At 41.9% G+C, this 23,368-nt stretch overlaps 1 protein-coding gene across 1 annotated transcript in view; it reads left to right on the plus strand.

Moving 5' to 3' along the window:
- Positions 1-1,060: 1,060 nt before the first annotated feature.
- Positions 1,061-23,368, plus strand: part of SH3GL2 (SH3 domain containing GRB2 like 2, endophilin A1) — a 197,472-nt gene continuing 175,164 nt past the window's right edge. Inside the window, exon 1 of the mRNA XM_044757075.2 lies at positions 1,061-1,720. Within this exon, the coding sequence (XP_044613010.1) occupies positions 1,676-1,720 (45 nt within the window). The 5' untranslated portion in view covers positions 1,061-1,675. The remainder of the gene's footprint in view (positions 1,721-23,368) is intronic.

The raw sequence follows: 23,368 nt of genomic DNA on the forward strand, positions 1-23,368 counted from the left end.
TCTTGATTCTGGTTGACAGACCACAAATATCTAGAACACTGTTGCACAGGCAAAAGAGAGCTTTGCAGCATCTCATATCAACAGTTAAATTCTCTGCCAAGAAGTGACAGTCACTTTTCTTCCTAACCCACTAGTTAAAACTTGTTGCAACGTCTCACTTAACCACAAAGGGTTTGGAAAGTGCAATTCTTCCGTGATCTGGAAGGTACATGAATATAAATAATGACCACTACCTGGAGATTTTCTCCTTTTGTCTGCTTTTCTCTGCAGACGGTCCATGTCCTCCCACTGCTCCATTACCCACCACTGTCGGCTTGAGTCTGCCTTTATGTGTTTCAGTTCACATCATCAACAAGGACTAGGATTGGTAGAACAGCCTATGGACAGGATACCTCCTATCAGATGTTCACCTTGTGCCCAAGCAGTCTGGCTACCCGGTGGGAGTGGGGTCTGTGGTTCCTCCCAGGCAGCAGGGGTTGTGGAGGAAGCTCCCATTCTGACACGTGGTTTCCTTATTCATCCTTTGAAGTCTCTCTTATCTTGGCTTCTGCCACTGGTTTCTCCTCCTTGTATCTTTGGTCCCTAAGAGGGGACAGCGTTCAAGTTTTTTCCTATGTGCTCCTCAGTCCAAGAAAGACCATAGGAAGCGGCTCATTTCCAGAACACAGAAGCCATGCTCTGCTCTCAATTCACTTAATTCCATTAGTTTCCTTTAGTCCAGTCATATACACTTTGTTACATATGTAGTATTTGTACAACTTAGTGACATGCTTTTTTTACATTATATAATGCTTATTTCAGATTGAAATTCCTAAGTCTGCTATCGTAAGTGAACAGCAAGTTCATATTCGTACTTTGCCATTTCTATAAACAAAGGATTAAATGCTATTTCTGTCTTAATATCCCTCTTCGATTCTGTTTACCTGACTGGCTTTAAGGGTTTAAAAAAATTTTTCGTCTGAAGTTGGTAAATTGTATCAGACCAGAAAAAAACAAAAAGAAAAAGAAGGCGTCAGTGGCTTTCCCTAACGTTAAGTAGGCTTAAGGGATATCCAAACGAGGGCAGAGAAATGTTTTCTGTGACCAGTGAAGCGGGGCCAGGGCAGAGAAGGAGCGCTGACTTAGTCATTACCCCAGAGAGCGCCGCTCCTCCAGTGCAGGCTGCGGAGAGCCTGGCTCAAAGGGCGGGCGGCCGGGCGCAGGCAGCGCCGCTGCGGCTACCTGGAAGCCGAGCAAGTCACCTGAGTCGCGCCGGTGCCTGGCCTGCCAAGCTGCAGCGACCGGTCCGCAGTCCGCGGGTGCACGACCGACACCCCCGCGGCGGGAGCCCGCCCTCGGCCCTCTGACTAGGGGGCCGGCCCACCGGGACCGCGGAGCCAGTCGCCGCGGCGGCGGCCGGTGCCCAGGTAGCTCGTACCGCAGCACCTGCCCGCCACCCCCGAGCCCGGGGCGGGGCTTCCCGCGTCCCCTTTAAGAGGCCGCATCACCCGCCCCTGACGTCAGGGTGTCTCTCCGCACGAGCCCGCGTCCCGCGCCGCTCCGCGTCCCCGCGCCCACAGCCCCGGCGGCGGCACGACGAGCGGCGGCCCGGCGAGCGCGCCGCCCCGCTCGGCCCTCCTGCCCTGTCCGCCGCCTCCTGCCCGCAGCCGCAGCCGTCCGCGCGTCCTCCCTCACCATGTCGGTGGCCGGGCTCAAGAAGCAATTCCACAAAGCCACTCAGGTAAGGCGCGTGACAGGTGCGCCGCGGGCCGGTCCCGGGCGGAGCGGCGAGGGGCGCGCTGGGCGCTTGCAGCCGGCGGGAGTCTTGGGGACCCCGGCCCGCGCCCAGCCCGCCCCGGCCGCGCCCCGCATCGCCTCCTGCCCTCCGCGGCGGCCCGGGGCATCCCGCGGCGGGGAGCCCGCCCTCCGTCCTCCGTCCCCCGCCCCCGGCTCACAGCGGCGCTGCGGGCGCCCGCAGGTCCCCGTGTCCCGCCTCCGAGCCCCGCGCGCCGCCCCCGCGCCGCCCCGCGTGGGCGCCGCAGAGAGGGGACCGCGGCTCTCAGGTGCCCGGGCGGCGCGGCGGGAGATTATGTAAAGTCGCCGCTTCCCCAGTGACCTTGCGGTGTCGGTGCGCCGGCTGTCCCGGGATGTGCTGGCACGAGGGTGGCCCGCACTGGGGGTGGCTGCGGGAATGCCCGCCGTCTGCGCGCCTTCCCTGTGGCCCCTGCATCCCTCCTTCCGCCGCATCCGCAGGCTCCAGAGGAGTGGGAATGGGGCGTTCTCCTGGGAAGCACATGCATTAACTTTTCCTTGGAGAGCTCGGTGGTGAAACTCCTCTGAGGCCAGGGCTTGACCAGCACTCTGCGTGTCTTTAAAAATTTCCCGTGGGTTTTGCAGCCTTAACGTAACCAAATTGTTGAAGACTTAAAATCATCATTTATTTTAATGTGTTATTTTTAGTGAGCCTTTTACGTCTTGATGTGTTCATCTTTCTCTGTGGGGTTAACAAGCTGTGATTATAATGAAACTTTAATTCAGATTCTAATACTTGAAATTTCACTGGGCTCGTTGAAGAATTTTATATAGGGACAAATAAGTGAATACTTATAATGTGACCTATTTCTTATATAATAAGTATGGTTACTATTTTTTTATCTTTCTGAAACAGTTCTAGTTTAAGGGATCTTTAAGTAAGCACTTTGTTGGTTTCTTTAAATATTTCTCATAATTTAGCCTTAAATATTTTTTCATAGATTAGCCTTAATTAATACTGAGCTTTCTCGTAGTTTCTCAGAAGTGAGGTTTTTCCCAGGCTACCACAATAACAGTCCTATTATAAACCCCATACAGAAAAGGTGAGGGTTGTGTTATATCTTGGTTAAATTAGAGTGGCAGATGCAGCATGAAGTTCATCTTGTCTGTACCCACCTGCCATCTTCATCACCACAGACTTGCCTTTGTAGAATCAGTTATATCTGTGAGTTTGGGAAATCAAGAATCCTAAGACGATTTCAGTAAAAAAAATGCCCATTAATTTTTGCTTTTCAAATTGGATCTAAGACCTCTCTGCCGGAAGTGTTTGTAACTCTAAGTGCCTTGTTAGTGTAATTTGGAAGACCTCTAGTGACTTTATACTTCAAATTCCTTCAGGTTTACAGAAGCGGCATGTGTGCTCCCCATAAATTCTCAGGCAGGACTTCATTGATGTCACCAGCCTTTTTTTATTTCAGGTACTTGTCACTTCTGTAAAGCAGACCTCAGCACTGAATTTACCAACAATACATCCTTTTTTTCACTTTGATTCTGAGGACTTCCTTTGCAAGTCTTGGTGCCCTAAAAGGCAGTTAGGAACCTTGGCTATGGAGTGGGAAAAGCTAAGGCTTGACCCGCCTTTGCTGTCTGTGACTTTGAGCAAGTTATTTAACTTTTGAATCTGGCCTTGCTAAAATGAAGATGATATCCGTTTCTTGGAATCGCTATGAGGATAAATAAATTTGTAGAGCAAATGTAAAAAGTGTTCAATAAATGGTATTAACGTGCAGGATAATTTTATAAATATAAAATACTGTCTGTTATGTTAGTAATAATGAGACAGGAGGAAATTGCAGAAGCAAGAATTTTTAGCTGTGCTATCTTAACAGAAAATAATCAGGGGGCTCCACTGCAGCTAAATCCAGAAGTTTTACCCAGCTCTGAAGTTCACAATAAAACGTTTGAATTGTGATGTGAAAGAACTTAGATCCTTAGAGGAGGTCTACCTCTGTTAAGATGAGATTAGTATTTATCACACCAAAGCCAGATGCGGAATCACTGCGTCATTTTCTTCTTTTTACTGAAAAGCTTTTTATTTTAAAGGTGAAGCAACACACAATCTCTTCTTATCTATAAGTTACGGTAGCTCAGTCTTAGAAAGCCCAAGGCAAAGGTTATTCTTCCTGTGCCTGTACGTGTATTTTGAAGGGTGTGTAAAGCCAGTGCTAATGTTTGTATGTAGGGGAAAAAGCCATGTCCTACTTTTTTTTTTTTTTTTAAGGAAGATTAGCCTTGAGCTAACATCTGCTGCCAGTCCTTCTCTTTTTTGCTGAGGAAGATTGGCCCTGAGCTAACATTCATGCCCGTCTTCCTCTATTTTATGTGTGGGACACCTACCACAGCATGGCTTAATAAGCTGTGTGTAGGTCCACACCCGGGATCTGAACTGGTGAACCCTGGGCCACTAAAGCGGAACATATGACCTTAACCGCTGGGTGGCCGGCCCCCCTGTCCTACTTTTTTTTTTTAATTGTTTTTTAAAGATTTTATTTTTTTGCTTTTCCCCCAAAGCCCCCTAGTACAGTACGTAGTTGTATATTCTTTGCTGTGGATCCTTCTAGTTGTGGCATGTGGGACACTGCCTCAGCGTGGTTTGATGAGCAGTGCCATGTCCAAGCCCAGGATTTGAACCAGCGAAACACTGGGCCGCCTGCAGCAGAGCGTGCGAACTTAACCACTCGGCCACAGGGCCAGCCCCGCCGTGTCCTACTTTTTAAGCCATTTTTCCCCGTGCACCTCTATGAACCTGGTCTTATCTGTAGAGGAAGCTTTGGACTTAGAATTATTTCCTTTTGAGAATGGATATGCTAGATTAAATAGACTGAGTTTATAAGTGGAAGGCCCCTCTTCAGGCAAACATTTCTCTTTCTATGAAATTGAGTTTTTTGCTTGTATTTGTGAGGGATGATATTTGTGTTAATAAAGCAGTATACCTTTAGTGTTTACTACCGATTTGAAATCTCTGATTAGATATGTCACAACTGTTCTTTTGGTTTAGAACTGATTATGTCTACCTTGTTGCTGACAGTTATTTTCAACATCTTTGCTATCTGGAGGCTTAAAAAAATGCTTTGCCAAATCTTATTAGAGGGGAAAATCCTTTCAGCTTGCGAATATATCAAAATAGTAAAAATTGATCATCTTTTTACTTTAATGTACTCTTATTAATTGCTCATAAAGATATAATGTACCATGCATTTAGAATAAATATCCTTCTTTTTTTACTGTAAAATAGGGCAAATCAGCATGTATTACTCTACTTTTAGTAAATTTTATTCATATTGGGATTTCATTTTGGCAAGAGTAATGTCACTTCTTTTCACTTGGTTTAAACTGGCAGAAGATTAGGTAAAAATAGCTCCTGGTTCCAGTTAACATGCTGTTCTTACAAAATCTACCCTTTTTTTTTTTTCACTCTATCAAGCATTTGATGTGGACATCCCTTGCTTTATAGTAGCATGAACGTTTGTTACAGAGTAAAATTTCTTAGGTCACTATTAGTTTGGTAGAGTTGCTGTAAAAAAGTATCACAAAATGAGTGCCTTAAACAACAGAAATTTATTGTCACGTACTTCTGGAGACTTGAAGTCTGCGGTCAAGGTGTCAGTGGGGCCATGCTCCCTCTGAAGGCATGAGGCAAGGATCTGTTCCAGGCCTCTCTCCTAGATTCTGGTGGTTTGTTTTCAGTCTGAGGCCTTTCTTGGTTTGTAGACACGTCACTCTGATCTCTGTCTTCATGTTCACACAGTATTCTCCCTGTCTGTCTGTGTCCACATTTCCTTTTATCTATGGACACCAGTCGTACTGGATTGGTGGCGTCCCACCCTATTCCAGTATGACCTCATCTTAACTAATTATATCGGCAATGACCCTATTTCCAAATAAAGTCACATTCTGAGGTACTGGGGGATAGAACTTCAACATATGAATTTTAGGAGGGCAGAAGTCAACCCATAACAGTCCTTATTGTGTAAAAGGATTCATTAAAGTATTGTATTTGATTCAACATTTAAAAGGACAATTCAGTCTGTAAATAATAATTTTCTGTTGCATTAAATGAGATATGTTTTCTTTTTTCAATGAGTTTGGTTAGGATATATACCAATTATGGACTATATCTTCTGATTTTTTTTAAATGATAAAACTCATATTTGATTAGGTTGTGTGTTATGATATAGTCTGTAATTATGTATAGTATGTAATTATTGTCACACAGATTCTTCAACTGGAAAAATTTAATTACATTGGTATTTTATGCCTTTCTGTTTTAGGTAATTTCTTCATGCTCTCATCGCATTTAAAATGTTGTGTTTTATATAGATGCTTTGCTCTGGAGAATGTTACATAAATCTGTTTATGCATTTGTTGATGTCGTGAGACTTAAAACTTGTTAAGGTATTTAATTAAATATTTTATTAGTTGTGACTTTATCCGAGTGAGGCTCTCAGTTCCTTAACTGCCTGCTCTAAGCAGTAAAGTCTCTGCTGCCTTGTAGACCTCCAGTGTAGTGTACTGGTTGATGCGGGCTTCCCATACCTGCACTCTTTGTCAGAGTCTTAGCCTGGCGTCCATAATAGGCTGCAGAGGGCCTTTATATTTTCTAAAATTGTGTGCCACATTTTATGTGTGCGTTTTTCGGAGGGAGAAGGTCCTTGGCCTATCACCAGCTTCTTAAAGAGATTCTTAATCTCTATCCCACCTGCCCCCTATAGTAAAAATGCCTTGTAAGAAACTGATCATGTCATTAGGAGAGAATGAAGTGGTTCTTACAATAACAGTCTCTCAATCCATTCTATTACTGGGCTTTAGAATGTATGATCAAAATGCAGCCTTCTCTGAACCAACTTTAGGGGTGGTCAAATATAAAAAGCCTCTCCGGGGGCTGGCCCTGTGGCCTGGTGGTTAAGTTTAGTTAGCTTAGCTTCTGTGGCCCGGGATCAGTTCCTGGGTGCTGGTCTACACCACTTGTCAGTGGCCATGCTGTGGTGGCAACCCACATAACAGAATAGAGGAACACTGGCACAGATGTTAGCTCAGGGCAGTTCTTCTTCACACACAAAAAAAGAAAAACAACCTTTCCGGAAGTGTCAGAATTGAATAAGATGATGTTTGCATAATAAGGATAACTTGAACCACATAAAAAAGAACAAAGTTGTTAATGAGCTCTAACTTACCAATGACCTTGGCAAATGGACCGATGGGGTGTTTGAAACGGAAGTGGCAACTGAAAATAATTCCCCTAAGACTGAGATTCTTCTGGATTAAAGTTTTTATTGTTGATGTGGTTATATTTTTGCAAGGTTTTTTCCCCATAGTGATTCTTTAATGTTTTAAATTGAGTTTATATGAATTTTGGTTTCAATTGACTTAGAAAATTTTAAAGTACCTCCCAAATTAATTAGCAATACTTATGAAAAAGGGATGACTTAGTTGGGGAAAATGGTGACTATTTTGAGGAGAAATGTCATTGGCAGGGGAGGAGCTTAATGTTGGGGGAGGAAGCTTGCAGAGCAGATTCCGTTCTTTCAAGCCTCTTCTGCTGCGTACAGATTCCCAGGGCATCAGGCAACACTAGGGCTTTCTCTAGCGTGGGTAGCTTCAGGAAGTGAGAGAGAAGCGCAAGACCCGTTGTTAAGAGAATAATGAGAATTGGCGAGGTGGAGTGCAAGACCAGCTCCAGGGTTGAAAGTGGTGGGAGCTTCCTGGGGATGAGCAGTCCTTCAGAAGTCGAGGCCAGATGGGCAAGATACTAGGGCTTTCCTTGACTTCTCTTTTTCTCCCTTTCTGTTCTTTGAATTCTCTGTATCCTTGTTCTGTATTTTATGTGATGACCAGTGGGGTGTGGCCACAAGAGAGAACAAATAGAGGTGCAGGAAAACAAAGTTTATTGTACTCATAGGTCTTAGAGAAACGGAGTCACTGCTCACCAAGAGGGGGCCACATGGGAGGAGCACCAAGGGAACAGGCTTAACCAAGCAGGCGGGGAGCCAGGAGAACACGCGGATCCTGGGGTCAAGGTGGAGTATGCAAAAAAAGGCGCAAGGGAATTTCCTTGATGTGTTTGAATGTTACCAGGTCATGGTCCGGGGCGGGCAGAGAAAGCAACTTGTGTGGAGGCACACCTTTTCACACTGGTGCCCTTGGTCACCAGGTGGGGTGCTCACCGTTTGTGTGTCTGGGGATGTTGAGGCAGCAGGAGACAAAATATGAAGTTTAAAATTTCACAGTACAACCTTTCTGAATTTTTTTGGTTTAGATTTTGTCTGTTTGCCCAATCACTTTGGAGTCCAAATGTCTGAGAGTGATTTATGTGGTCTATAATGAATAATAAAGACTAAGAAGAGAGCTATAGCTATACCTATTAAGATGTCATTATTAAAATGTCATGATTGTGAGACCCTCTCAAGTGTTCCTGAAGACTATCAACAAAATATTTTCAGGTGGTACTAAATCATCAACTGCGTCTGATGCTTCAGGAAATCATTTTACTGTTTATGAAGCTTTTACATCTAGTATGACTTCTGAATTCAGAATGTGATGTTCTGGTTGCTTTGCTCTAACCTCCCCCTCTTTAGTCCCTGTCTCCCATCCCAGGTCAAATTGTGTCCGGTATGGATGACTATGGAGAAGCTGTGTATAGTTCTTGAAACCACCTGGCTTCTAGCAGGTTTGCTTAGATGCTTAGGTCTCTGAAAGCACTAGGCAATATTTTGTGGCCTATTCTGAATTATGATATCTGAAAGAAATATAAATATCTTCCCTATAATTCAAGCTGAGCTTCCCCCGTGGATCCTAATTGGAGCAGTTTGGTAATGCTAAAGGGTGTCTCAGTATCGAAGTACAGTGTCTGTTAGGCACATACGAATAGTCTGCTTATGCTTTTTAATGTACAAAAACATATCCTCCACAGTGAACACTCCCATTTGGGAAAGGGAAGAGTGGGAGTCATGGCAGTCATTGTCCATAATAGTGATGCCACCTTCTGGGTAAGCATTGTGAAGTCCCCAACCCCTACAGTAGAGGCAGTTCCTTGGTTTTATCCTGGTTCTGCAACCTGGGAAGAATTCTTTTGTTCTTTCTTCCCTTTGGTCAAATCTAAAGAGGGTGGCAGGGATTGTGGCCTCGTGGGGAGCTACACAGCTTCTTTAGGTAGCTTCCTGTTTATTTAAATTTGGGGGTCATTTTACAGTCACAGGCTTTTAACTACTCATGGCTCATGGCTGATTTGGGCAATAAAATTCCTTCTGAAACTTATAAAAGTTCTCATCTGTTTTCTTCCTGCTAGTTCCATTTGCCAGTTACCACAACGGAAGTTCTTTTTTAGATCTAGTTTTCAACCAGTAGGTTCGGGTGTATTAATCTGAATTTTGCAAGAGGGCCTAATGCTTGTGTTTAACCAAGAAGTCTTAATGGGTCTTTGTTGCTCAAAGCTTGTTTCATTCTTATTTCCTGTTATTTGCTTCAGAGATCCAGGATGACTGGGGTTCTGCCATCTTTAACACATGGTTTTCAAGATTGCCAAAGGGAAACAGTATGTTGGAACAAACATGGGAGATATTTCATGGGCCAGGCTTGGAAGAGGAATGTGGCAGGCAGAATGCTAAGACCCTCAATGACCTTCCCTCTTGTGTAGTCCCCTCCCCTTTGAGTGTGGGTCAACCTGTCACTATCAAGATGTCACTCCCGGGATTATTACTTCATATGGCAAAAGGGAGCTTATATTGTTGGGATTAATCTAGTCACACGAGCCCTTTACAAGCAGAGAATTTTCTCTGGCTGGTCGTGGAAGGGGAAGTCAGAAGGATTGAAAGTGTGAGGTGGACTAGACATGCTGTTGCTGTTTAAAGATAGAAGGGCTGGGTGAGATGGAATGCACTCAGCCTCTGGGAGCAGAGAGCAGCTCTGGGATGACAACTGGCACAGAAGTGAGGACCTTAGACTCACAGCCTTAAAGAACTGGATTCTGTCAACAACCTGAATGTAAGGGAAGTCTTCCCCAGAGCCTGCAGATAGAAGCCCAGGGTAGCTGACATCTTGATTTTGGCCTTGGGAGACTCTGAGCAGAGAACCCAGTCAAGCTGGCCCAGACTTTTGACCTGTAGAACTGTAAGCTAATATGTGGCTATTGTTTTAAGCTGCTGAATTTGTGGTAATTTGTTATGCAACAACAGAAAACTAATAGAAGGAGCATTGGCTTCTGTTTATGTTCATTTGGCTGGAACTTGTAACGTGGCCAAACCATGGTACGCCTAAGTGTGAGGGAAGAATGAAGGAGGCTGGGAACTGTAGTCGAGCAAGTACCCAGGCTGTAGAAGTGGGTGTTGGTAAGAAGCTGGAAGTCTGTTCCACCCTGTGTCTATAACACATTCATTTGTATGTGTGTTTATGACTGTGTGTATGTGTATATACACATATATACATACACCTGTATAAATTTTAAGTCTAGTTTGCTCAATTAATCTTTTCTTATTAGGTTCAGTGTTCCATATGTCTTTTTGAATATATTTTCTATTTTACAGTTTTTTTCCTACAATGTTTGGGTTTTTTGATATTATGTATTTTTTCCCCTAGTGAAACACAAGTTTCTTTTTGGGGTTCCTTATCAATTTTAAACAGTGAGGCCATTAACTACTTCCTGAGCAGCCTCTTAGCTTGGTGCGCTGGTAGTACATTGACAGCTTCATTAATCTTCAAGTGGAGAGACTGGAACTATGAAGAGATTCTTGAATTATTAGTCTCCAGCAAGGCACCAGGGATTTTTACCAGTGAGAGTAGAGTGCTTGACTGTTCTCCGTACATCTGTTTCTGTGCTTGTGGAAGGCAAGTGCCAACACAGACACAGTGAAATGATCTTATCTAATATGGGCACATCCGACAGTTACATGGTAATTTGAAGTTGTTCATTAAGTTGTTGAGGGTTGCAGATGTGTGTAGCACACTTGGTGGTGTTTGTCTGGGATGTGTTAACTCCATGCTCTTTGATGTGGTTTGTGGATCCTTAGCTCTGAGTGGGTTTCGGGTTGCAGCTGGTGGACAGTGCCGGACATGTTTTGGAAAAGATGAGGTCTGGCGCCTTGAGATGTCCTGTAAGGACTTGGAGTCAGTTGAGCAGCTTGGTTGGGGAGAGAATAGTCAGGCATGGTTCTGTGTCTGAGTGATGCACTGACCTGAAGCTTACCCTGGTGTGCTTCTTTATTGTTGAGTGAAAACGTGTACAGTGATTTGCTGGCCATATTTATATTATTCATTAAACTGCTTAAGTGGCTACTTCTGGGCAAGAGGGACCTCCAGACCTTCTGCTGTGGCTATCCTCCGTCATGTTTGTAGACTGACTGAAGGAAGTGCTTTCTGGAGATATTCCTCATCAATACCATCATCAAGGTTTTACTCATCAAAGTTAATATCCTATCATCCAGAGATTCTATTCTGCTTCCTTTTTAAAAAAATTTTATTATTATTTTTTTGAGGAAAATTGACCCTAAGGTAACATCTGTTGCCAATCTTCCTCTTTTTGCTTGAGGGAGATTATCACTGAGGTAACGTCTGTGCCACTCTTCCTCTGTTTTGTATGTGGGATGCTGCCACAGTGTGGCTTGACAAGCGGTGCCAGGTCTGCGCCTGGGATCTGAACCTGTGAACCCCAGGCCACAAAGCAGAGTGTGTGAACTTAACCACTATGCCACTGGGCCAGCCCCCCGCATTCTGCTGCTTATGCTCAGCCTTGTACTTAAGTCCTGTCTCCTGTTACACTTTTTAATTAAGTTTAGCAAACATAAAATTGTTTTCCGTTCAGCTCTCTTCTATTCATCTCATCTATTACCCTCTGGGCATCTTTGGTCCCTTTCAAACTCACAGATCTAAAATCTTGAGATTTTCCCTGCTTTTTTGGTTGTTACCTTCACCTGAAACCAAATTTTCCAGAGAGATGCTTATAGTGCTCATCACCCATTTCTTGATGTAGACATGGAAAACTCCTTTTTCCTAGCTCCAACAGGGAAAGCTTATCATTGCTGATGAAGTTTAAATTGTTTAACAAGTATTTTGTGATCATTTAGATCCATATAATTCATTTCTTACAAATTCTTTCAGCTACTTTCTGTGTCTCAAGATGTATACATTTAAAGCATTTTGATCCATTTTCACGTAAACCACCTTCTATGAAAGGATGTGTCCTAAATGGAAAGCTTATCATAAAATCTCAGTGCATTTGTCTAAATGTTATGACTGTTACTGTACTTCTATGAGGCAATGGGTTATGCTGATATCATGTGATATGTATTGGCTTGCTCTTTATAACATCTCAATTCTTGATATCTGATGTCACTGCTGATTGCTGCCATGAATGATTCAGGTGAATTTAGGCAGTCAACTTCTGTAGACTCTTTGCATGTAGTTATGGTGGAATAATTTGACTGTTTCCCAAATTTGTCATTTGATTTTATCTTCATGACTTTTGGGCATCTGAATTCATCTTTAAATTACTGACTTTAAAAATGAATCATTGTATCACTTTCATAAATGGAAAAACCACTATCATTTATCATAAATAGAGGTGTCGGAAATTATCATACACAAAAACATTAAGTCCTATACTCTTGCTTAAGTAAATCTGTGAGCTTGAGATTTATTCTGCTTTTGTTAAAACAGGAGATTAACAAGTGTTAGACAAGCAGTAGAGGGTCTAACAATACACTGAGACTTTTTCCTTCACTAAATCAGAATGATTGAAAGAAGAATAAAGCGAATGACCCTCATTGAGGGAATCAGTGTTATTGAGGACACAAGTCAGCACCAACTGTATTTTTCAAAACTTGCCCCCTCCAACAATTTGACTGTATAGATGGTCAGCCATTTCCTGACCATCAAGGAATTTTCTGCCCCCCAAAGGGGATTTGATTATGTATCATAAAAGAGAAGATCATTTGTTTAAAGCAGCATTGAGTCATCTGTTCTGTGCCTAATGTTCGGAAGGGAGGCAGAGATGCAATTCAAGAGAAGCTCTTGAAATCCTTCAGAAAATGTTGAAAGACCACAGGTCATTAGGCTGTATAGAACATGATCAGTAGGAGCCCAGGACTTCAGATCTCTTCCAAGTTTTCCCGTGCTGAGGCCCTGTGAGACCCCACACAAGTCACTGGTCGCTTGATTTTCAAACCCCTCTCCGAATTCCTAAGTTTCTCTGCTGAGGTATTAGGGTCTTGGGTGTGAGTTTCGGTTCTGACGTTTTATGTTTCTGGTCTTGTTCCCCTCTGATTCATGTCTAAGTGTAGCGATAGTCGTCTCCGTAAAGAGCAAATCCAGTGTTGCTCCTCTGCTCAAAACTCTTCAGTGGCTCCTATGGCTCCCAGTATAAAGCCCTTATGAGTCCTGTTAAGGAGTTTGGAGAGTGTTCTGACCCTCGTGTACAGACCTAATCTCAACTCTCACAATTCTTATATGTGTGATTATCTTTTACATCTTTCCTTTGTACCACACACACTTACCGGCCTTTGAGCCCTTGCACCATGCTTTCCTCTTTATGGAAATTCCCCTTCCCTCTCTTCCACTGTGTACTTGACTAATCACTACTACTCTTCAAGGTCTCAGCTTAATAATTTCTTAGGAGATTTACCCTTCCCTCATTTGGTGTGGGTTAAATGCTTTTCCATGTGCAATCAAAGTTGCCCATATAGGCAACTTTCCTATTATTTCCCTTAAGTATAGGGCTTGGCCACTGTACTGTAAGCACCTATTTCCTCGTTGGTATTCTCCAGGGTGAGTATAAAGAAAGGGACTCTAGGGGCCGGCCTGGTGTCACAGCGGTTAAGCACGCACGTTCTGCTTTGGCGGCCTGGGGTTCGCCAGTTCGGATCCCGGGTGTGGACCTGGCACCACTTGGCAAACCATACTGTGGTAGGCGTCCCACATATAAAGTAGAGGGAGATGGGCATGGATGTTAGCTCAGGGCCAGTCTTCCTCAGCAAAAAGAGGAGGTTTGGCAGCAGATGTTACCTCAGGGCCAGTCTTCCTCAGCAAAAAGAGGAGGTTTGGCAGCAGATGTTAGCTCAGGGTTAATCTTCCTTAAAAAACCCACAAAAAACAAAACAAACAAACAAAAAAAAGAAAAGGACTCTGTTCTGTCCTTCATTATGTCTCCAAGGCCTGACTCAGTGGGCGTCCAATAGATGTTTGTTGACTGAATCTCTCCTTCCTGTTTCTTTTCTGTTTATTCATATTTATATTTTGGGGTTATCTTGTGCATACATTTTAAAGTTTGTTTATTTCTGCTTAAGAATACATCACATATTCTTAAGAGTTAATTGAGAAGTTAAATTAAAACAAGCCCTCATAAAATTGTAAGTTTGTAAATTTAAAATAAACTTCCTTAATTGTAAAAATGGCTAGCATGGCTAGACACTATTTTAACTACCCGTAATGACTCTATTAAGGACATTATTATCCCCATTGTACACACGAGGAAACTGAAGCACAGAGAGGTTAAGTAAGTTGCCCAAGATTATGCAGCTTCAGTGGCAGAGCCAGGATTTTAATCCAGACCAGCTAGTTACAGAGCTGATAACTGCCAATAATTCTCAAGTATGAGTCCTATTCCTGCCTTAAATGTCAAACGAAGAAATATCTAAAAGCATTTAATAATCAGTAAGATAAAAATGAACACCTTAATAGAAAAATTAAAAAAGAATATGGAAAGGCAATATATGAAAGAACTACAAGTGGCCAAGATACAAATATAAGAATCATGGACATCAGACAGCAATCTGAGCCATTTTTCATTGTTTAGATCAGCATAGATTGGAAGGATGGTAGCATTCTGAGTTAGCAGTGGTGCAAGACCATGGCTCTCATTTGATGGTGGGAGTGTAAACTGTTGTAACACTCCTGCAGATCAGCAGTGCTCTTCCTTGTAATTCTGTTTTTAGGAATCTGTCCACAGAAGATAAATGTATAAGCATGTACAACTTGTGTACACAGTTCACTTTAATAGTTATTGTAGTGAAAAATTGGAAAGAACCTAAATGTCAAATGATAGGGCATAGGGAAGTAAATCATGGTGTGTCCACATTATGGAGTGTCTGTAGCCATTTTATCCATAGGGCAGTGTTTATTGGTGTAGGGGAATAGTCATGATTATTGCTAAGTGAAGAAAGCAGGCCATAAAGCAGATATGCATTAGGCCTGATGTTGGAAAAAAAGAGCTATAATAGTAGCTAAAGTACACTGAGAATTTATATGCCAAGCACTGTACTATATTGCTAAAAGATTATTATTTTTTTTTTAAAGATTTTATTTTTTCCTTTTTCTCCCCAAAGCCCCCCGGTACATAGTTGTGTATTCTTCGTTGTGGGTTCTTCCAGTTGTGGCATGTGGGACGCTGCCTCAGCGTGGTCTGATGAGCAGTGCCATGTCTGCGCCCAGGATTCGAACCAACGAAACACTGGGCTGCCTGCAGTGGAGCGCGCGAACTTAACCACTCGGCCACGGGGCCAGCCCCCTAAAAGATTATTTTTAAAATTGACGTTTAAACAATGAGTTTTCCTGGTCAGTGGGCTTATGGATGAGCAGTTTGTGTTTCCACATTTTCTGCCTCATCTTTTGTAATTAGGTGTATCTAGCACTAAATTTTCTTTCCACTCCATCATCGTTACCTTTTATTCCAATCCCTACTTCCTGAGGTTAAATTGAAAACAAGGGATAGAAGAATCTTACAAGTCATCACTGGGATTGGGTGCAAACCCAATTTTCAGCCAAGTTCTGGAACTATCAATCAATGCGGGTTTGCTCCATTAGGCATTTAGCATTAAGACTGTTAGAACACCTGCCTCGCCCTCCATAGAGCCCTGAATTAAATTGTGCTGCTTGGGTTTCTTCTGAGTACACAGCTGCTTTTCTTGTTTCTCTAAGAAATGTAAAGGCATCACAAATCAGAAGGTTGCTAGTGGCTTTTGCTGGCGTTTGTTTTAAATATTTTTTTAAATCCCAGCTCCCTAGTCTTATTCTTAGCAAAGACAGGGTCATGGCTGTGATTCTGTGTTTTGCATAAAGGGAAAGAGGGCAGCTAGGAAATGTACTGATGGTATAGAAGAGAGCTTCTGCAAGATGTTCTCAGTAACTTGGTGCAAAATGTTCAGCTTCGTTCTCCAGCCCTTGTAGCAGGAAATTCTGGGCATCTATCACTTTTGAGCTTCTCGGTAAAAGGCTTGTAGGCAATGCCATGCCAGCAACGAAGAATGAAGTGAGGTGGAGATACCCTAAGAAGATAGGAGATATTCCCAGTGATTCTCTTTGAGCATGAATGCAGAATACTATCAGTAGCCTCTTGTGGGCTTCTATTTGGGGGACAGAAAATGCAAAGTTTAGGAAGCTGTGAATGGAAAAATAATACCCTGTTCTCTCCACCCCAAACAAAATAGAACAAAATGGAAGAACCACTACCATAAAACACAGCCTTGGTAATGAGATGGGCAGGCCACTCTCAGCTTCCTCCCAGAGAGGACGTGTCTGGCAGGATCAACCAGAGCACTGAGGGTGGCTGCTGGTTGGGCACAAGTGTGCCTCTATGGATGGTTTGGCTTTCTCTGGGGCCTGGCACTCTTTAATGGCATCAGTGAAAAGTGCTTCGAGCTCTGAGACAAATAGGCTGTGAAGTCATTTCTGGAGGAAAGCTTGTTTTTCCAGCCTCTGTGGAATCTCTTTAAGTTTCTGGAGCCGATTAACTTGTAAATTGAGAAACAGCGTTGGAAATTTGTCTTCCTGCATTGTAATCTGGTGGAAGCATTTGCTAAACCGATGCTTTTATTTGCTGCAAAACTTCAGATTTTGGCCCTAAGTGTTTTTAGATTTCAACATTTAAAAATATCACTATAAAAGAGTGATTTTTGAATTAAGGTAGATGTATCATAATGGAACTTTGTTATGTGTACATTCTGCACTGTCCTTAGGGTGGCTCTCAAGAGCAGAAGGGGTTTGTGGGGCACTTCTCTCAATAATTGGGCATTACCAGTGGAAAGTGAGGTGTGAGTCTGTTTGGTTTGTAAGTTATTTTATTCAGGTTATTAAAATATGCTTTAATAAGCTACTCAATAATTTTTTGATTTAAAAACTCTCCTTATGCAAATAGATTCTTGTTCGTATCAGTACGTTAATCTCCTCTTGTTCCTGAGTGGAATGTTGTCCTAAAGTCTTGATTAGTACAGTACCCATGGACTGGAAAAAGGGCGTGCAGTTCTGTTTCTGTAAATTAAATCACTCTACTTTTCTTACATTAAAATTTGGAGGATGCTTTCCTTTTGCCTCATGCTTCGTTTAGTAGTGATTCTGACCCTGGCCTAGCATCTCTGCAAATTGTTTAAAACCGCTTAAGCTGATGCAGTGGTTCCAGAACTGGGCTGTGGGGCACACTTGGTTCCCACCACTTGGAGTCTGAATTGGGTCCGAGGAGGGGCACAGACATTCCTATTAAAAACTTGACTCAGAACCACTCCTCAGCTTTTGGGACTGCTGTCCACAGTGTCTTCTATTAGTAGATAGAACGTGGGGGAAGATACATGCCGGGACCAAGTAAGTTTGAGAAATCATTAGATTAAACAAACTTAAGCATGTTTCCACACTGCAGGACTTTCCAGAGCCTAATCCTCATGAAATACTCAGGATTCTTGAAGCAGGGTATGGTTACGTACAGTTTCACAAACTTAATTGATTAGTACATCCTCCTGCCTGTCTCCCTCCTCCTCTCCCTCTCTTCCTCTTTCCTTTTTTTCTCTCCTTCGTTTAAAAAAAAAGCTCAGAAAAAAGATTTGTTGTAGATTACCCATACATCAAATAAATAATATTTCTCCTTCAAAAGTTCTTAAAGTTTGGTTCTGAAATGTGTTTCTTTAAGTGGAGCCGTTACTTATGTTTTGAAACAAGTGTTAGGGTCTTTTGAATAATCCCCCTGCCAAATACAAGTTCTTTTTCTTTTTTCCCTCATTAATTTTATTGAGATCATGCTGGTTTATAACATGTAATTTCAGGTGTATGTTATTATTTGTCAGTTTGTGAATATATTTCATTGTGCTTACCCCCAGTAGTCTACTTTTTGTCTGTCACCATGTATATGTGCCTCTTCACCCCTTTCACCTATGCCCAACCCCCTTCCCCTTGGGTGACCACTAGTCTGTTCTCTTTATCCATGTATTTGTTGTCTTCCACATATGAGTGAAATCATGCAGTATTTGTCTTCGTCTGGCTTATTTCGCTTAACATCATATCCTCAAGGTCCATTCATGTTGTTGCAAATGGGACGATTTTGTCTTTTTTATGGCTGAGTAGTATTCCATTGTGTGTGTGTGTGTGTGTGTGTGTGTGTGTGTTTATACATATGTGTGTGTATATATATATATCACATCTTTATCCATTCATCTGTTGTGGGCACTTGAGTTGCTTCCACATCTTGGCTATTGTGAATAATGCTACAATGAACATAGGGGTGCATAAATCTCTTTGGATCATTGATTTCAAGTTCTTTGGATAAATACCAAAGTATTTAGTGGGATAGCTGGATCGTATGGTATTTCTATTTTTAATTTTTTGAGAAATCTCCATACTGTTTTCCATAGTGGTTGCACTAGTTTGCATTCCCACCAGCAGTGTATGAGCATTCCCTTTTCTCTATATCCTCTCCAACATTTGTTGTTTTTTGTCTTGGTAATTATAGCTGTTCTGACTGGTGTAAGATGAAATCTGATTGTAGTTTTGATTTGCATTTCCCTAACAATTAGTGTTGTTGAACATCGTTTCATGTGTCTGTTGGCCATCTGTATATCTTCTTTGGAAAAGTGTTCATATTCTCTGCCTATTTTGTAATCATGTTTTTTTGTTGTTGAATTGTATGAATTCTTTATATATTTTGGAGATCAACCTCTTGTTGGATATATGATTTGAGAATATTTTCTCCCAGTTAGTGGGTTGTCTTTTCGTTTTGTTTCTGGTTTCCTTTGCCTTGCAGAAGCTTTTTAGTCTACTGTAGTCCCGTTTGTTAACTTTTTCTTTTGTTTACCTTGCCTGAATAGACATGGTTTTGGAAAAGATGCTGCTGATGCTAAGACCAATGTCAGATAGTGTACTGCCTATATTTTCTTCTAGGAGTTTTATGGTTTCAGGTGTTACATTCAAGTCTTTAATCTATTTTGAGTTAATTTTTGTATATGGTGCAAGATAATGGTCTACTTTCCTTCTTTTGCATGTGGCCGTCCAGTTTTCCCAGTATCATTTATTGAAGAGACTTTCCTTTCTCCATTGTATGGTCTTGGCTCCTTTGTTGAAGATTAACTGTCCATAGATGTGTGGTTTTATTTCTGGGGTTTCAATTCTGTTCCATTGATCTATATGTCTCTTTTTGTGCCAATACCATGCTGTTTTGATTACTGTAGCTTTGTAGTATATTTTGAAGTCAGGGTTGTGATGCCTCCAGCTTTGTTCTTTTTTCCCAGGATTGCTTTGGCTATTCAGGGTCTTTTTTTGTTCCATATACATTTTAGGATTCTTTGTTCTATTTCTGTGAAGAATGTCATTGGGATTTTGATTGGGATTGCATTAATCTGTAGATTGCTTTAGGTAGTATGAACATTTTAGCTATGTTTATTCTTCTGACCCATGAGCATGGAATATCTTTCCATTTCTTTATGTTGTCTTCAATTTCTTTCAGTAATGTCTTGTAGTTTTCAGTGTACAGGTCTTTCACCTCTTTGGTTAAGTTTATTCCTAGATGTTTCTTTTTCTTATGGTTATAAATGGGATTATATTCTGGATTTCTTTCTGCTAGTTAATTGTTAGTGTATAGAAATGCAACTGATTTTTAAAAATTGATTTTGTACCCTGCAACCTTGCTGTATTTGTTGATTATTTCTGATAGTTTTCTAGTGGATTCTTTAGGGTTTTCTACATATAGAACCATGTCATCTGCAAATAGCAGAAGTTTCACTTCTTCATTTCCAATTTGGATTCCTTTTATTTCTTTTTCTTGCCTAATTGTTCCAGCCAATACCTCCAGTACTATGTTGAATAGGAGTGGTGAGAGTGGGCACCCTTGTCTTCTTCCTGTTTTCAGAGGGATGGCTTTCAGTTTTTCACCATTAAGTATGATGTTGGCTGTTGGGTTTGTCATATATGGCTTTTATTATGTTGAGGTACTTTCCTTCTATACCCATTTTCTTGAGAGTTTTTATCATAAATGGATGTTGGATCTTGTCAAATGCTTTCTTTGCATCTATTGAGATGATCATGTGATTCTCATTCCTCGTTTTGTTAATGTGATGTATCACATCGATTGATCTGCGGATCTTGAACCATCCCTCTGTCCCTGGAATAAATCCCACTTGATCATGGTGTATGACCCTTTTAATGTATCGCTGTATTCAGTTTGCCAATATTTTGTTGAGGATTTCTGCATCTGTGTTCATCAGTGATATTGGCCTGTAATTTTCCTTCTTTGTCTTGTCCTTGTCTGGTTTTGGTATCAGGGTAATGTTGGCTTCATAGAATGAACAAATTCTTTACTTAAGTCAAATAATGAGATCATCATGATTTGACTCTTTAAGTAGTAACTACTCAGACACTTGCTTCTCTAACATTTGTCTCAAGTAGGAAGCTCTTTTCTCTCTGTTGATGAGTGTGGAGTGACACCTTAACATTTTATACTGTGTGTGTGCTTATTTTACTCCTCCAGCACCTCTCTAGAGAGAAGCCATCTTGATTGGTACCGAACCATTTGGCATGGAAAATGGAGGCCAAGTACCTTGCTTGGAGTTTCTGCAGAAGGGATGGAAGTATGAGAGTCTGGCCCAAACTTCTTGTCCATTCTTCTTGCTGGTCAGCAGGCTTGTTGTGTCTAAACTACCACCAGCAGTGCTGGATGTGCTTATGGCAGCTGTGAGGGATGGGAGGAGAGAGAAGCAATGTACAAGCGTGGTAGGGATGCCTTATGACATTCCCAAAATGCTGCAAGAGGCATGGCTGTAGACGGCCTGCCCCTGCCTAAAAAGCCCATTCACAGATACAGAAACTCATTCCCTTCTCACTTTTGAAAGAACTTAAAAATATGTTTCAGAAATGTTATGAGGATTGAGGAGTAAGCATTCAAAGATTTGTTTTTGGTAACATTATGGGAAAGAAGATTTACAATATATTATCTACTGGTTTTCTTAAGAGTAATGAACCATGTGCTGTTGAGTTACACATATGGCAGTGCAAAGGCAGGGAGGCACTATGCTTTGTGACTTGATTTCACATTGTTTGTACGTTCAGTATATTTAATACACAGGAGCTGTCTTCCCATGGTTGATGATTAATGTCCCTCATGTGAGTGAAATGGCTCAGAACTGGACTCCTCTGTGGGGAATAAACTTTATTTCAGTTTACACTCCCATTTTGACTTTACAGCTTCCCTGATTACAATGACTTGTCTCTGCATTGTACAATCTCACATTTTCTACTGAGGTTACTACTCATGTAGAATTTATTTTTCTGATTCCAAATCTATGCCTATGAAATATTGGCACTTGTCATGATGTCAGTTTTGAAATGCTGAGGAAGTTCCTCAGATAGTCCACTGCTCACCTCTCTCCACCTCCCCATCCTAGTCCAGCCTCTGACCATCTCTCTGTCTCCCAGCATTCCCTCCTGCCACTAGTCAGGTCACGTTTTAGCCAGAGTAATAATTTCAAAACCTGAATATGTTCTTGCTGCTTGTGTGCTTAAAACCTTTCAGTGGTTTCTGGGTGCAATGGCAAAAATCCTCAATAGTGAACTGCAAGGGCTGCCTGATCTGACCCTTGCCTGTCCACCCTGATTTAGTGTGTTTTTCTCCCCCAGTGTGCTCTGGTCATCATCTGTCTTACAAACAGTATGTTTTAAATCGATTACCTGCCTGTAATGTTCTGAGTGTAGAAAGGTGAATAAAACACTCGTTCCTGCCCTCCTGGAACTGGGAGACAGATCAGTAGTAATCATGCAAATATATAATTAGACATTGTCACAGTGCATCAAAGAAACGCTAGGGTGCCATGACAGGAGGCCATGTCTGATGTCGTGTTGTGGAGAGAGACCACATTCTCTCTGTGGAAGGACTAATAGTTGTTTATCAGGTACAGTGGGGAAGCCTAACCAGCAGAGAGAAGTCCAGATGTGAGAAAGGTACTATTATTTGCACCTAAAAAAGAGCAGATGATGATTTGACAGACACTTGCATATTTTATTCAGAAAGGACAGCCTTGAGGCTAAAGAACGCCTCTTTGTGTCCTCCTAAAGCTACTAGGGTCTTGGAATATCTCCGGCTGGAATATCTTCTGTTGAACAAATAAGATTGTGTGATATGATTTACATCATTATCTTTCTTACCAAAGACCATATCTCTGGCTTTTCAGAAGTGGGTGATCATGGAGTCTCTCTCTGAGCATGTAAATTTAAACTGAGTTGAAGGTGAGAAGAAACCACCCCTTTGTGAGGTTGCCACCTGAGGGGACGGCACGCAGGAGCGTCCCCAGAACAGGCAGATGTGGTGCTGTGCCATCAGGCCCATGTGGCTGGATCAAGTGCCCACCCTCCCATCACCCTGGGGCTCCTTCACTCCTGCTCATCCTTTAGCCCTTAATTCGGATGTTACTTCTGGGAAGCCCCTTCTCTGGCCTGCTGGATTGAATGAGGTTCCCCAGAACCTTATCACTGTGGTTCATCATTGTGCATTAATTTTGTGGCCGTTTGGTTAATCGTCTCCTTCATTGGTCTCTAAATTCCTGAAGGCAGGGGTCACATCTCTCTTGGCTTACTTTTGAGGATGATGGTAAAGATAAGTAACATTTATATAGTGCTTACCATTTAGGTCAACCCTATAAAAACCCTATGGGATAGGTGCTGTAATATCCATTTTACTGATGAGGAAACTAAGGCACAGAGAGGTTCAGTGCCTTATCTAAAGGAGCACAGCCATTAGTTAATGTGGAGGCAGAATTTTACACCGGCAGTCTATCCTTTGGATGCTTGAATAGACTTTAAATCGATCATTTAATAATTCATTTCAATAAAACAGAATAGAAGGTCCAGTAGTAAGTAGTACAGGTATATTGTGGTGATTTGGTATGTGATAAAGGCAGCATTTCAGATCAGTGGAGAAAAGAATGGACTATTCAGTAAATGATATTTAGATAGTTATCTATCCATTTGGAAAATAAAATAAAACTGGATCCTTTATCACTTCTTATATTAAAATAAATTCTAGGCGGTTGGAGAGTATGAAGGTAAAAGAATGTAAAGTATAAAAGGAAGATATGAATTCTCTTGAGCTGGAGAAATACTTTCTGAACGTGATTGATAAGATGCAGAGACTGTAGAATTTTTTCAGTAATTTTTGCTACATAAGAATGAAGAACTTTTGAGCAGCAAAAGCATCCTAAACATGATTGAAATGATGAATGAAATTAAGATATGCATCCTACAACTAAAAAATAAAATGGACAAGCCAGCTTTGGCAAGGGTGTGGGGGCAAGGGTGTGGGGCCAAGGGTTACTCCTCTGTGGGAGCCAGTTAGGCAATGTGTGACGAT

Source organism: Equus asinus, chromosome 23 (genome assembly GCF_041296235.1).
Source record: "Equus asinus isolate D_3611 breed Donkey chromosome 23, EquAss-T2T_v2, whole genome shotgun sequence".
Lineage (NCBI taxonomy): Eukaryota > Metazoa > Chordata > Mammalia > Perissodactyla > Equidae > Equus > Equus asinus.